Consider the following 13,958-nt stretch of genomic DNA (forward strand, 5'->3'; position numbering starts at 1 on the left):
TAAAAAATAAGGTCTCTTAAAAATACGTATCTTTTTCCTAATAACTGGAAAGAGAGCGTGGTGCAGCGCGTCAGCTCTCCAGACTTGCGTGTCTGGTCTGAGCCCAGGCCGCTCTGTCCGATGCCCACCTAGGTGCGGGGACGGCCGTGGGGGCGCATGGGTCTGAGACGTGGGGGGTGCTGTGCCCCTGTTTCCATGCAGGATCGAGTCAGGACATACAGGGGCGCAGTAGGCTGTGAGGAGGACTGGAAGGACTCGGACTCTGGCTTTGGGACCTCCCCACCAGAGCCTCCTGTTTCTTTCAATTCCAGTAAAACCCTTTAACGTTTAGCTCGGAAAGCTCTTAAGATTATTTCATAACTGCTTCAGTCTTGGTTGAATGAAGCAGTGGATGCACTGACTATCAAGCACTGAAACCAGATTAATGCATTCAGTGACTGCTTTTCTATGAAATTGTGTTGGCAAAAGTATTATTTTCTGTGGGTATATTTATTTTACTGATGATTTTAATAAAGATAGAACTGAATTTTTCTTACCTGAACTTTTCCTTGTTTATGTTCCAATTTTGAACTGTTTGTCTTTCTTGTTTCTCGTAGTGTCTGCCGATAATTTTGGATAATAAATTAAGCCACCCGTTATTAGAACAGCTTTTGCCAGCATTAAAATACTGTCTCCATGACAATTCGGAGAAAGTGAGGGTGGCTTTTGTTGATATGCTGCTGAAAGTTAAGGCTGTGAGGGCTGCTAAGGTAAGGTGACTAGAGGTTTCTTATTTAGTACGTGAAATAAATAAGTTTATTTATTTTCATCAACAAAAGGACAAAGCAGTTCTAGCCCCACGAGCTTCTGTGACCACACTGTGAACTGCCTGAGGCCTGCGTCCTCACCGGTTGTGTCATAAAGTGTAATTGTTTCGTCAGCGTGTGCTTTCTGTTTAAAGACACTAATGTAAGCAGTCCCACCCTAAATTATAGTTTTACCATATACCTGAAAGTTGTTGTTGCAATATTTAAATGCTTGGCACACAGTAAGCACTTAAAATATTACTTGAACATATGGAATATAAGATCCTCATCCTCCAACATCTTACAGAAGGAAGCAAGGAGGTGTTGGTTGATTTGTGTGCATTTTGGTGTAAACCACTGACATGAGTGTTAAGTCTAATTCTGTTCAGCTTTTGGCCACCAATGTCACTTACGAGGTTGCTAACTGCATTATTATTGGTAACAGGGTTTTGTTTCCCTACACAAGAGTCCTCTGAAGTTTACTTTAGAGTGGTCTTCTGTCGAGGCTCAGGGTTTGGGAACAAGCTGACACTGTTGTCCGTGTGGAATCAGTGCCCAGCCCTGGCGTGTGTTCATGCCGTGAAATGCTGCCACGTGGCCATGGGGAGGGGCGCACTTGCGTGGAAAGACCACTAAGTTAGACAGAGGGAATGCAGGTGGGCTGTGGGGCGCCGCCAGCTCTGAGAACGGGGACACAGCTGTGTGTTCGCTCAGAGCCGCCTCGCACATCCCTGGAGGCAAACAGAAAGTGGACAGCAGTTTCTGTGGCCGGGGCGGGTACTAGAGGTCTGGAGACGGGCTGCGGGGAAGACTTGCCCCTCCTGAGCATGCACATTGGTTTATGCTTTTCAAATTTTGAACTGGATTTTTTTAATGAGAAAGGGATATTTTACGTGGCTTCCGTGGTCTCACTGCCTTGGTGTGTGGTCTGCTTCCGGACTGTGCCTGTCCATCCTTGGCCAGGCCACAGCCCGAGCTCCCTGCAGCTCTGCGGACGCCCTGGTGTGTGTGCCCTCCAGCTCTTCCTTCAGAGTTCCTGGTGGTCTGGGCCTTTGTATTTCTGTATGGAGTCTAGGATCAGCTTGTCAGTTCAACAGAAAGACTGGCTGCAGCGTTGACTGGATTGTTGTAACGGCCTGTTGAAAGTGTGGTTATGAGTCTGAAGCGGGAGTTGTGTAGTTTTGTTTGAAGTGCACATCCGTTTGCAAAGGACCACTGGGGACGGCTGGTGAGACGGCAGAGAGACCAGATGTCCTGAGACCTGTGGGTCTCCCCAGGAGAGCAGGGGAGGGGCCAGATAAGACCTGGACAATGTCTGTGACCAGAGAGTCTGGGATCTGGAGGAGGAGGAGGAGGAGGAGCAGAGGAGGAAGCGAAACGTTTAGTGAGACACTTCTTCTATCTTAATGCTTAGCTTGCCCAAGCAAGGTGGAGAGTGATTTAGCTATAAGATCTCGGAAGGTTTTGTTACGGGCACACAAGCCAGTTCTCTGAAAATCAAGATCACAGATGGACAGGCCGGTGGAGAGGCAGCTAGGAGGAGCGGGTGGGTGTCGCTCGCCCCTAGGTTGGAGCGCGCGCGCATGGGTGGCACGGGCAGGGCCCTGCTGTCAGCGTGCCGTCCTGGCCTCTGTGCACAGTGGGGGGCGTCCTGCCCTCAAGTCCCGGTGAGCTCTGGAGGGGCTGCCCCGGAGGGCCAGGCAGAGGCTCTGGGCACAGACACTGAAAGGTGGTGGATAATCCGCGCTGATTATACAGTCAGGTCCTGAGGCCCGGGGCCGTCAGCGCTTGGTTAATTAAGCTTCTGTTTATGCTTTCCATCCTCAGTGCTGGTGATTGCAAGTTGTTTACTGTTTGTTTTGAAATTCTGTAGTTTTTATACTGTATAGCTGAGATTTAGGCCAAATCAACAGTATAGTAATATTTTTTTTTTAACAGTATACTAATATTGAGATATCTTTATTAAAAAACCAATTTGGGATTTCTTAATATGCAATTATTTTTAACTTTAGAAATGAAACACCGGTTAGCAGTTTTGTTTATGGTCTTGTCTGCTGTTAATGTCACCTGTGGGTAATATGTTTGGATAAAAATAAAACTTCAGGTAAGTGAAGAACCCTGAATTAATCCAAATTGTTCTGTTTTATTTCAGGAAAAGTAAATAAAAGAAAAATAGGTTAATGTGGGGCTTTTCTGGAAAGGCAGACTTGCAGGAAATGTTCACTGCATCGCCCACCTCTGGAGCCTTGGCATTCGGTGTTGGTGCCAATCACTTCTTTCCATTCAAGGTGGTCTGGTCTCCATGAGTGCTCAGGAACCAACCCTTTCAGTGTGAAGACCCTCTCTTTTTGGTGCTGTCCCTTGGTCAGGGTTTCCTGGGTATCTTGGTTGGTTTCAGCAACTTTGGATGAACTCTGGGGTCTTGAGGCTGAAGGGCCCTGCTCTCCCGAGCACCTGGCTTCCCTCTTTACATCTGGTGCTGTGCCAGCTGCTCTGGGTTGACAGTCTGCTGATGGTATGGCTGTCGGGCGGGTCCTGTCTTTCCTGCAGTAACTTTCAGAAATACCAGGCGTGTCTATGGAAGTGTCCCAGGGGCGTGTGGGCAGTGGTGTAGGGCTGATGCTCAGACGTTCCCGCCAGGGGAGTGTGTGCGTCTGAAAGTGCAGGGTCCTCGGACCTGCAGGGCGCACTGAGGTGTTGTGGGAGTGTGGAAGGCACTGGGCAGGCAGCTCACGGAAGCTGGTCCCCGGGAGGGGCCTTTGTGTTTATGGCTTGGAAACAACCTGAAGATACATGCTGATGAGAAGGATCCACCGAAAGTCCTGGAAAGGGGACTGTTGTGGGAGTCAGGTCCTTGAGAAACGTCTGTGTCGCTGTGCTGCTCCCGTTACACAGATGACAGGCTCTGACCCCCCATGACCACTTCCCATCGAAGTCTGTCTTAATGTCTGTTATTCTGTGGTGGTTCCCGTTGTTTTAAACTGCTTGTCGAGGAGTTTGGCCCTTTTCTATGGGTGGTTGGTGGACAACTTGGACGTTTCTGAGCTGAGGGCAGCAGGCAGTTCTATGTGCACGTGTGTGTGGCAGCTGGGGGTGGCAGAGGAGGCACGTGGCCACCCAGTCAGCACTCAGGAGATGGCAGGAGGGGTGCCCACCAGGGAGGCCTGTGTCTGAGGCGGGAGACCAGGTGCTCGCTTTAGCTTTCTGTGCCAAACCTGTTGCACATGTTTAAATCCACTTTTCACGTTAATGGCCCGAAAGTTGTGTTGTTTCAGGAAACTTTAAAATTATTAGGCTGATAATCATAACTCATTTGGGAGTCCACTTGCTGCCCTGATGGATTGTAATTAACACCGGCAGCCTCCTGCTTAGCTGCCATGCGTGTCAGTCTCCTTCAAATATGGGCTTGATTTCTCTGCAGAAGAGTCCCACGTCCTGGTGGAGTCATTTGAAATGAGTTTTCTTGAATATAAAAATTAGCTCCTTTTTGATTGTGATCTTGAAATTTTGCTTAAAATGTTCTCATGGTTTTCTTTTGCACATGTGCCACCTTCACAGTTTTGGAAAATATGCCCCATGGAGCACATTCTGGCCCGTCTGGAGTCAGACTCGCGGCCGGTGTGCCGGCGCCTGGTGGGGCTCATCTTCAACTCCTTCCTGCCGGTGAACCAGCCGGAGGCCGTGTGGTGCGAGCGCTGCGTGGCGCTGCTGCAGATGAACCACGCGGCCGCGCGCAGGTTCTACCAGCACGCGCACGAGCACACGGCATGCACCAACATAGGTACGCGCGGCCCTGGGCCCGCCCGCGCTGCGCCCCCACACCCTGCACCCCCTGCCCCTATGCCCCCAGGCCCCTGCACCCCACGGCCCCGTGCTCCCACACCCCCAGGCCCGGCCCTTCACCCCAGCGCCTCGTCCCGCTCCCCGCCAGCCCCGTGTTCGCCTCGTGCACAGCACAGCTTGGGACACGACTACAGGCAGTGTACACACACCAGTGCAGTTTTAATGAGGTCCCTTAACATAACGCTTTAATTATTTGGGGTTATAATTTCACTGTTAGAAAATTTTGTTAAAGAAACACGTTTGATTGTCTTACACGCTTTAGCAAAGCTGATCCACGTGATCCGCCATTGCCTGAACGCCTGCATCCGGAGGGCCCTGAGCGCCTGCAGGGAGGACGCGGAGGAGCCAGGGAAGGAGAATGCGAGCGTGAGTCCGGCACCTGCTGAGGGTGGGGCCGGGCGGGCAGTGCTTAGAGAGGGCGGGGTGGCAAGGCAGAGGCGCTGCTTCCACGAGCTGTTACCTTGGCAGTCTTTTATTTTTCATTTATTCCTTTAGTTCTGATACACCAACTAATTATTTTGGAGAATCATAAGTAATTTTTTGGAGCAACTTCCTGTGTATTCTTTGTAGTTCACTGTGGAGTCTGAGTAGGATCTAATACAAAGGAATTATTATTGGTGACACCCTTTCCCCAGTTTTCTTTACCTTAAGCGTCTGTGTTTTAATGAGATGGGGGTGGCACACCTGGATGGGCCTGTTGATCACCGTGTTTTACAGCTAGATGGTGGTGGGGCCCTAAGGATTTGTTCACTGCTCCTGCTCTAAGATCCTACTAGAAACATCATCGGGTTGAATTTCAGGATACAAGCTTCATTGAGAATAGTTTAAAATAATTTATCGAGGAGACTATGTAGCCGATACTTATTCAGAATCTGAAGTGATCAATTATATCATTAAAAAAGGAGCATTTAAGACTTAGATGCTTGTTACTTACAAACAGGATCCTAAGCTTATAAACAAACTGTCATGCTTATGTGCCTCTAAAGCAGGGTCCCCAGGCCAGACTGGCCTGTCTGTGGCGTGTAAGGAGCCAGGCTGCACAGCGGGCGTTCACAGATGCTCCCCATCGCTGGCAGTACCACCTGGGCGCCCACTCCTGCTGCTCATCAGTGGCACTAGACTCTTCGGAGTGTGAGCCCTATGGTGAACTGTGCCTGTGAGGGCTCCAGATTGCTCACCCCTCATGAGACTCTTAACGCCTGATGAGCTGGAGCTGAGGCAGTGATGCTAACGCTGGGGGACAGCTGCAAATACAGAGCGTCAATAGGTGAGGGGTTTGACTGCACAAGGGCCGCAGTGAGCAACTGCTTGCAGCCCCATATCAAAACCCTATCAAGTGAGTGGCAAGTGACAGTTAAGCTGCATCTGGTAGCAGGCTTTAAGTCAAAATCCCACACGTATTTTAGTCCATGCGTGGCCTGCTCATTGTTTTATTTACCACTTCTGTCCGTGCCTCTTTCTTATTGTGCCCAGTTTTGGTAAGCCCATAAGCTTACCCTAGCCAAAATGATCACAAGGCAAAATGTCACTGAGCTGCTGTGAAAATGGGGGAGACGCCATGGTGAGAGAGCAGAAGACTCTAACACTGCCGACAAAAAGAAGTGTGCATTGAAAAGAACACACCGAGTCCTACTTAAATTATGAGTTCACAGCAACAGGTGATTCACATTCTCCAAGCCTGCTTTGTAAAGTATGTGGCAACCAGCTATCCAGTGAAGCCAGGAAACCATCAAAACTGCTTCACCACGTGGAGACCAAGCACCCTGCGTTAAAAGACAAGCCAGTGTAGTTTTTCAAAAGGAAAAAACATGCACGTGAAGAACAGAGCAAGTACTGAAGGGCCACCACTTGATCAACTGCGTCTGCACCGAGAGTGTCATTCCTCCTGGCTAACTGCACTGCTAAACCGAAGGTGCCGTTTACTGTTGGGGACGAGTTGGTCTTGCCTGCTGCTGAGGACGTTTGTTGTGAACTTTTAGGAGACCCTGTAGTTCAAAAGGTGGCACGTGGTCCTCTTTTGGCTAGCACCGTAACTAGATGAATTGATGAAACAGAGGATAGTGAGGCACAGCTGTTGGACAGGATTGAATCACCGTGGATGCAGTCTGGCTTGATGAGCCTGCTGATGTTAGTGAGGCAGCAGTGCCTGGTGGTAATGTTTTCAGGAGGATGTGCACGAGGCGGTGTGCACTTCTGTTGCCAGCCAGCACCACAGCTGCAGAACTGTTCAAGTCTGCATGACTGCGTGCCAGGGAGACTGAACTGGGCATTTTGTGTCGGCATATACCGTGTTGCCGTGTACACGGATGGAGCAGCTGCCAAGACTGGGCGGCTTCTGGTTTCACTGCTCGGGTCAGAGAGGTCGCTTCTGAGTGTGTCTGTGCACGGTGTCATTCGTGGGGAAATGCTGGCCAGCTGAGAAGTGGCACCTGAGCTTCACGTTGCAGGGCGTGATTAAAGTTACCAGCCACATTTAAGTCCATGCCTTGAACGCACAGCTGTCTGCACAACTTTGTGAGGAAATGGATGCCGAGCGCACATGTCTTCTCTTACACACAGAAGTGAGATGGCTTTCGAAAGGTAGATTGCTGGCTAGGGTTTTTGAGTTACAAGAGCTGCTCCAGAGATTTCTTTTAGAAAAATAGTCATGGCTGGCAGCACATTTTAGTGACACAGAATGGGTTGCAAAACTTGCTTCCTTGTGTGACGTAGTCAGCCTGCTCCATGAACTCAATCGGTTGCTTCAGGTAGGATGACAGCTTGCTCCAGTCGGAAGGTAAAGTAGCTGTATTCAAAGGCAAATGAACTGTGAGGGCTGAGTGAGCACTGGGATTCTTGACATGTTTCAGACATAAGCAGAGGTTCTGAAAGAGACTGAGGAGGGCCATCCTTCTTGGTTCATGCACTGTTGAAGCCTCACTTGGAAAGTTTTGAGCATTACTTTGCTAGTGTGTGAGAGGAGTGCAATTGTACACTAGATTGAAAATGTCCAGTCTACTCCATAATCCCATTTTGGTTGCTGTCACTGTGGAAAACCCTGCTTCATAAAGATAGGATGTTGGAAATGGAAGTGGGCCTTAGGAAGCATCACTTCGAACAAAACTACTGGAGGTGATGGAATTCCAGTTGAGCTATTTCAGTTCATAAAATATGATGCTGTGAAAGTGCTGCACTCAGTATGCCAGCAAATTTGAAAAACTCAGCAGTGGCCACAGGGCTGGATAAGGTCAGTTTTCGTTCCAATCCCAAAGAAAGGCAATGCCAAAGGATGTTCAAAGTACCGTACAGTTGTAGTCATCTCACACGCTAGCAAAGTAATGCTCAAAATTCTCCAGGCGAGGCTTCACCAGTACATGAACTTCCAGATGTTCAAGGTGGATTTAGAAAAGTCAGAGGAACCAGAGATCAAATTACCAACATTGTTGGGTCATAGAAAAAGCAAGAGAGTTCAAGAAAAACAGCTACTTCTGCTTTATTGACTACACCAAAGCTTTTGACTCTGTGGATCACAGCAAACTGTGGAAAATTTTTAAAGAGATGGGAATACCAGACCACCTGACCTGCCTCCTGAGAAATCTGTATCCAGGTCAAGAAGCAGAGTTAGAACCGAACACGAAACAACAGACTGCTTCCAAATTGGGAAAAGGAGTACATCAAGGCTGTATATTGTCACCCTGCTTATTTAACTAATATACAGAGTATATCATGTGAAATGCTGGGCTGGATGAAGCACAAGCTGGAATCAAGGTTGCTGAGAGAAATATCAATAACCTCAAATACACAGATAACACCACCCTATGGCAGAAAGCGAAGGAGAACTAAAGAGCCTCTTGATGAAAGTGAAAGAGGAGAGTGAAAAGCTGGCTTAAAACTCAACATTCAGAAAACTAAGATCATGGCGTCCAGTCCCATCACTTCATGGCAAATAGATGGTGAAACAATGGAAACAGTGGCAGACTTTATTTTCTTGGGCTCCAAAATCACTGCAGATGGTGACTGCAGTCATGAAATTAAAAGGTGCTTGCTCTTGGAAGCAAAGCTATGACCAACCTAGTTCAGTTCAGTTCAGTTCAGTCGCTCAGTCGTGTCCGATTCTTTGCGACCCCGTGAATTGGCAGCACGCCAGGCCTCCCCTGTCCATCACCAACTCCTGGAGTTCACTCAAACTCATGTCCATCAAGTTGGTGATGCCACCCAGCCATCTCATCCTCTGTCGTCCCCTTTTCCTCCTGCCCCCAATCCCTCCCAGCATCAGAGTCTTTTCCAATGAGTCAGACCAACCTAGACATCATATTAAAAAGCAGAAACATTACTTTGCCAGCAAAGGTCCATCTAAGTTAAAGCTGTCTATGGTTTTTCCAGTCGTCATGTATGGATGTGAGAGTTGGACCATAAAGAAAGCTGAGATACCATAAAGTGCTGAAAAACTAATGCTTTTGAACTGTGGTGTTGGAGAAAACTTTTGAGAGTCCCTTGGAGAGTAAGGAGATCCAGCTAGTCCCTCCTAAAGGAAATCAGTCCTGAATATTCATTGGAACGACTGATGCTGAAGATGAAACTCCAATCCTTTGACCACTTAATGTGAAGAACTGACTCATTGGAAAAGACCCTGATGCTGGGAAAGATTGAAGGCAGGAGGAGAAGGGGACAACAGAGGATGAGATGGTTGGATGGTTGGACTCGATGGCTATGAGTTTGAGCAAGCTTCGGGAGTTGGTGATGGACAGGGAGGCCTGGCACGCTGCAGTCCATGGGGTTGCAAAGAGTTGGACCCCACTGAGCGACTGAACTGAACTGAACTGATTATAACTGGTAGTAGAAAAGAAATACAAATTGGTATCTGGATGTTGTCATTCTAAGAACATACAATGGCTAAAAGCAAAAGTTTCTGAGTTTATTCTTTTACTTTTTCCCATTGCTATCTACTAAAAATCTCTGCTTTAATGAAATCTTTGGAACTTAGCATATTTTTGTAAAGGAAAAGTGGTGCCTTTCTTGGGGACTTTAATGATAAGATTGCTATGTCTAATGTTAGAATGTAAAAACTAAAATCCACGTTGAAATTTTGTTATTTTTGTCATTCACATAGTATTTTCTAACCCTTTAATAGTTTTACTGTTTTTAAATTTAGCCATAAGTCGTTCCAAGTTTTAAGAGCCTATTGAAAAACCTACCTTTGCATAGCAACTGTTCTTGTGTTTTCTGTACACCCTCTTTTGTTGTTCAGTCACTCAGTCATGTCTGACTCTTTGTGACACCACGGACTGCAGCACGCCAGGCTTCCCTGTTCTTCACCATCTCCCAGAGCTTACTCAGACTCATTTGAGTCAGTGATGCCATCCAACCATCTCATCGTCTTCCACCCCCTTCTCTTCCTGCTTTCAATCTCTCCCAGCATCAGGAGGATCTTTTCCAGTGAGTCAGTTCTTCATATCAGGTGGCCAAAGTATTGGAGCTTCAGCTTCGGCATCAGTCCTTCCAATGAATATTCAGGACTGGTTTCCTTTAGGATTGACTGACTTGATCTCCTTGCAGTCTAAGGGACTCTCAAGAGTCTTCTCCAACACCACAGTTTGAAAGTGTCAGTTCTTCGGTGCTCAGCCTTCTTTGTAGTCCAACTCTCGCATCCGTATATGACTAGTGGGAAAACCGTGGCTTTAACTAGATGGACCTTTTTTGGCAAAGTAATGTCTCTGCTTTTTAATATCCTGACAAGGTTTGTCATAGCCTTTCTTCCAAGGAGCAAGCATCTTTTAATTTCACGGCTGACAAAGCATGGTCCACTGAAGAAGGGAGTAGCAGCATTCTTGCCTTGAGAAGCCCGTGAATGGTAGTGAAAAGGCAGCCTCTTTAGTTCAGTTCATTTGCTCCCTGTGTCTTTTCCCATTCCGTTTGAGTAGCACAGAAATCCCAGCACTTGAAACGAATCGTCCTTTGCACTTGGAGGTGGTGATGGGGTGTGGGCTTCCCCCCCACAGACACGGAGGAGTCCCCAGAAGCCCTCAGAGGTGGTGATGGGGTGTGGGCTTCCCCCCACAGACACGGAGGAGTCCCCAGAAGCCCGCAGGACACAGCGCTGCTGTTGTCCCCTGCCAGCCGGGCTCGGAAGGCGCGTGTAGGCCTGCGACTTGGAACCAAGCTGGAGCAGCCCTGGGTTGGGGACGGTGGACCCCTCAGACAGCACACCGCACCCTTGGGGGTTCTGCCTGCCTGTCCTTTGCATTTCTGCCTCAGGGCTGGAATCTGAGACGTGCTGTTAAAGACAGTGCTGTTCCCTTAACGGTCGCGGTGCTTCGTTCTTTCACAGTCAGTGATTTTTGTCTTAGGCTCTGGACCAGACGCTGTCGGTGAGCGATGCCGCGTCTATGGCAGGGCTGCTGGAGACCGTGGTGATTCTCTGGAGGAGCATTCACAGGAGCCTGGAGAATAACAAGGAGGCCCGAGTGTACACCGTCGACAAGTTTGCCTCGGTGCTGCCGCAGTACATGCGAGTGTTCACGGTAAGACGGCCGCCAGGAGCAGCGGGGCAGCCCCCCTGCGCAGGGCTGAGCCAGCTGCCGCCGGGACCCACGGCGCTCGCCCTGCATGGTGGGGCCGGGCAGCCTCCAGCCTCCGCCCCAGCGTGTGTCCAGGCGGCTCTGGTCTTCCGTTGCTAATGGCCTGCGACCCGGTTTTAGAATCTAGTTTGATGTGCTGGGAGTTGAGAGAGAGGAGGCTGAACATCCAGGACGCACCACGCCCGGGCGTGGGGCCTCGGGCGGCACCGGTGCGCGCCTGTCTCTGAGGCCTTCGAGTCGTGTCTGTGTTACTGGGGCAGACACACCGTGTGTGTATCTTCTGCTTAAGTGAAGGAGACCTCCTCTCTGAACAAAGGCCGTACTTCAGAACTAATGGAGATAAAACTGCTATGTAAAAGTCAGGTTTGTTTCCAATTACAAAGAAAGCGTGGCTTAAATATAGAACGGTCACAGGTCTTAGGAATCAGTCTTCTCTTGGGAAGGTTTACTTCTGGTTCTTCTACAACTGCTTGTGTGACCTTAGACCTTTTAGCTTTTGGAGCTGTATTTCTGTGACTGTTAGGTCTCCACGCTCCATTCTGCCGCTGAAATGCCAACGTGACCTGTTTGTGAAGGTGAAGGGTGAAGGCGGCCCCATCACTGGGACGTTTACAGGCTCAGACAGTCACACTAGGCTGAGAAGTAGATAAAACGCGGAGGAGGTCGGGTCCTGGATGAGAGGACAGAAGAACAGTGTGCCCTGGGAGTGTCTGTGGAAAGGCAGGCGGTTCATTAAGTGTTTTAATCCGGAGCGATCCTGACCAGAGAGCCTTTCTGCCTTCAGTCCATCCGAGAACCCTGTGGTCTTCCTGTCAGTGGGTAAACCGTCTGTGAGCCACGCTTAGAGCAGAATCGGGAGTAGCGATCAACTGTCTGTTGTGACGTTAAGAAAACGTTTTGTGTATTGGGAGTTGAGGGTGAGGGTGGGTTCACTCTGCCTGAATGCAGATTATTTACAGAACTGTGAGTTTGCTCCTGTTTATATTTCAGGAAAATTGTTGTTTCTCTTCCTTTTAGGACCCATTTTCTCTGGTTGTGTCGCCATCTGAGGGTATTTCTTATTAGTGATCTGGGTGACATCTGGCCTGTCGGCCATATTACGGCGACAGGGACGGTTGTGGTGAGGTGGCTGCCGTGTGCGAAGTGCCGCCGGGGGCCCGTGTGCTGTCCTCACAGGTCCCTGCCAGCCCCACCCGGAGAGCAGCCCTTCTCCCTGCTGGTCCCTGCTGGCTGGGTTGTGGGCTCTGCTGGGACCTGGGCTTGGCCAGGTAGCTCCGTTGCACTGCTCTGTCTTCCGAAGGTGTTCTGATTACTTTAAGAACTTTTCTGATTAGCTTCATTTTCTTGAGTTTTATACTGAGGACACACCAGGTACAGAGGATTGTTGTTTTTTTTCTTTCACAAGTCAGTGCCTTCACAGCAAGGACTTTCGTCTGTTCTGGCCACTGCTGTGTCCCCAGGGTCTCCTGGTACACAGTGGGTGTTTAATAAGTATTTGCACAAACGACACATCACAGAAAGTAGGGAAGCGTCCTGCGAAAGCCTGAGAAGACCCAGCACACCTGGCGCCTTGCAGGGGTCGGGTCCTGTGGTGTGCTGTTCCTCCCAGCGGCCCTGAGGTGGGTCCTGAGGGCGGGGCCCGTGGGCCGCAGCGCTCACGCCCCATCTCTGTCTTTTCCTGCCCCCAGGACGAGCGCTGCAGGGCCCCTCTGTGCGTGCTGGCGTCCCTGATGCCTGCTCCGGCCGTGCCCACCTTCAGGTGCCTGCTCCCCGCCCTCTGGTCTCCCCAGCGATGCCCGCGCGGCCTGCAGGCGGGAGGGCAGGGCAGCGGCTTCCAGGGCCCGGGGCGCTGAGCGCCGGGACTCGTCCACATGCAGGTGGGATGCGCGGTCTGAGTTGAGCCGCCGCGGAGCTGCAGCCACACGTGGCTCTGAGCGCCTGGGACGCGGGTTGAGCGGGGATGAGCTGCGAGCACAGGGTGCACACTGACTCCAGGTCTGGTGTGGGAAGAGGGCTGTGACGTGCTGCATCGTGGATTTCTACGGTGACTGCGTCTTAGTGTTGCGGGTGGGCTGGGCTGATGTATTACTGAAGTCAGTCTTCCTTTCTAGATAGGGTTACTAGAACCTTTAAAATGACACACTGGCCTGTTTTTGTGGCTCATGTTATATTTTATTGGGCAGTGTTGCTTTAGAGTGTTGATTATTAACTCAGTAAAAGTTACTTATTTTTATTCATATGTATTTAAAAATAAATGTTTTGATGCTAAACAAATTATTTCCCCAAAATGAAGCATCTTTACAGTCTGACAGAGGCAGCACAGAAGCAAAGGACTAGGGTCTGTATGTGCCTGCGGGTCCTGGCACCTCATGTCCAGGCTGCGCGGGCTTGGGTCCCCGACTCTGCCTGCAGAGTCACCATGTGTCCTGGAACTTACCCCGCCAGTGACTGTGGAAAACGGTGCATTTTTCCTGCAGTGGAGGGTGTCTGCATGCTCCCATGATAGGAAGGGTTTGTGTCCCTCGGCTTTTAGCTTCTCCATTTTCCCCACCTTTTAGGAAAATGAGTAGTTGTTATCGAGATACAGACGTGATTGTGTATGTGTGGCCCTTTCAGCTGCGGTGTGATTTCCACACTGAGGAACCAGGAGGAGGGGACCGCCGACAGGACCTACTGCATCCTGCTCGACTGCCTCTGCTCCTGGGGCCACGTGGGGCACGTCCTGGAGCTCGTCTGCGACTGGCTGCCCGAGGAGCCGCCTCAGAGCAAGGTA

General features: G+C 49.8%; 1 protein-coding gene across 1 annotated transcript in view; it reads left to right on the forward strand.

Moving 5' to 3' along the window:
• NCAPG2 (non-SMC condensin II complex subunit G2) overlaps positions 1-13,958 on the forward strand; it is a 72,512-nt gene that overhangs the window by 36,477 nt on the left and 22,077 nt on the right. The window contains exons 13-18 of the mRNA XM_027538453.1: positions 597-749; positions 4,344-4,566; positions 4,891-4,994; positions 10,955-11,128; positions 12,874-12,944; positions 13,802-13,955. Of these exons, the coding sequence (XP_027394254.1) occupies positions 597-749; positions 4,344-4,566; positions 4,891-4,994; positions 10,955-11,128; positions 12,874-12,944; positions 13,802-13,955 (879 nt within the window). The remainder of the gene's footprint in view (positions 1-596; positions 750-4,343; positions 4,567-4,890; positions 4,995-10,954; positions 11,129-12,873; positions 12,945-13,801; positions 13,956-13,958) is intronic.

The sequence above is a fragment of the Bos indicus x Bos taurus genome, chromosome 4 (assembly GCF_003369695.1).
Source record: "Bos indicus x Bos taurus breed Angus x Brahman F1 hybrid chromosome 4, Bos_hybrid_MaternalHap_v2.0, whole genome shotgun sequence".
NCBI classification, from domain to species: Eukaryota; Metazoa; Chordata; class Mammalia; order Artiodactyla; family Bovidae; genus Bos; species Bos indicus x Bos taurus.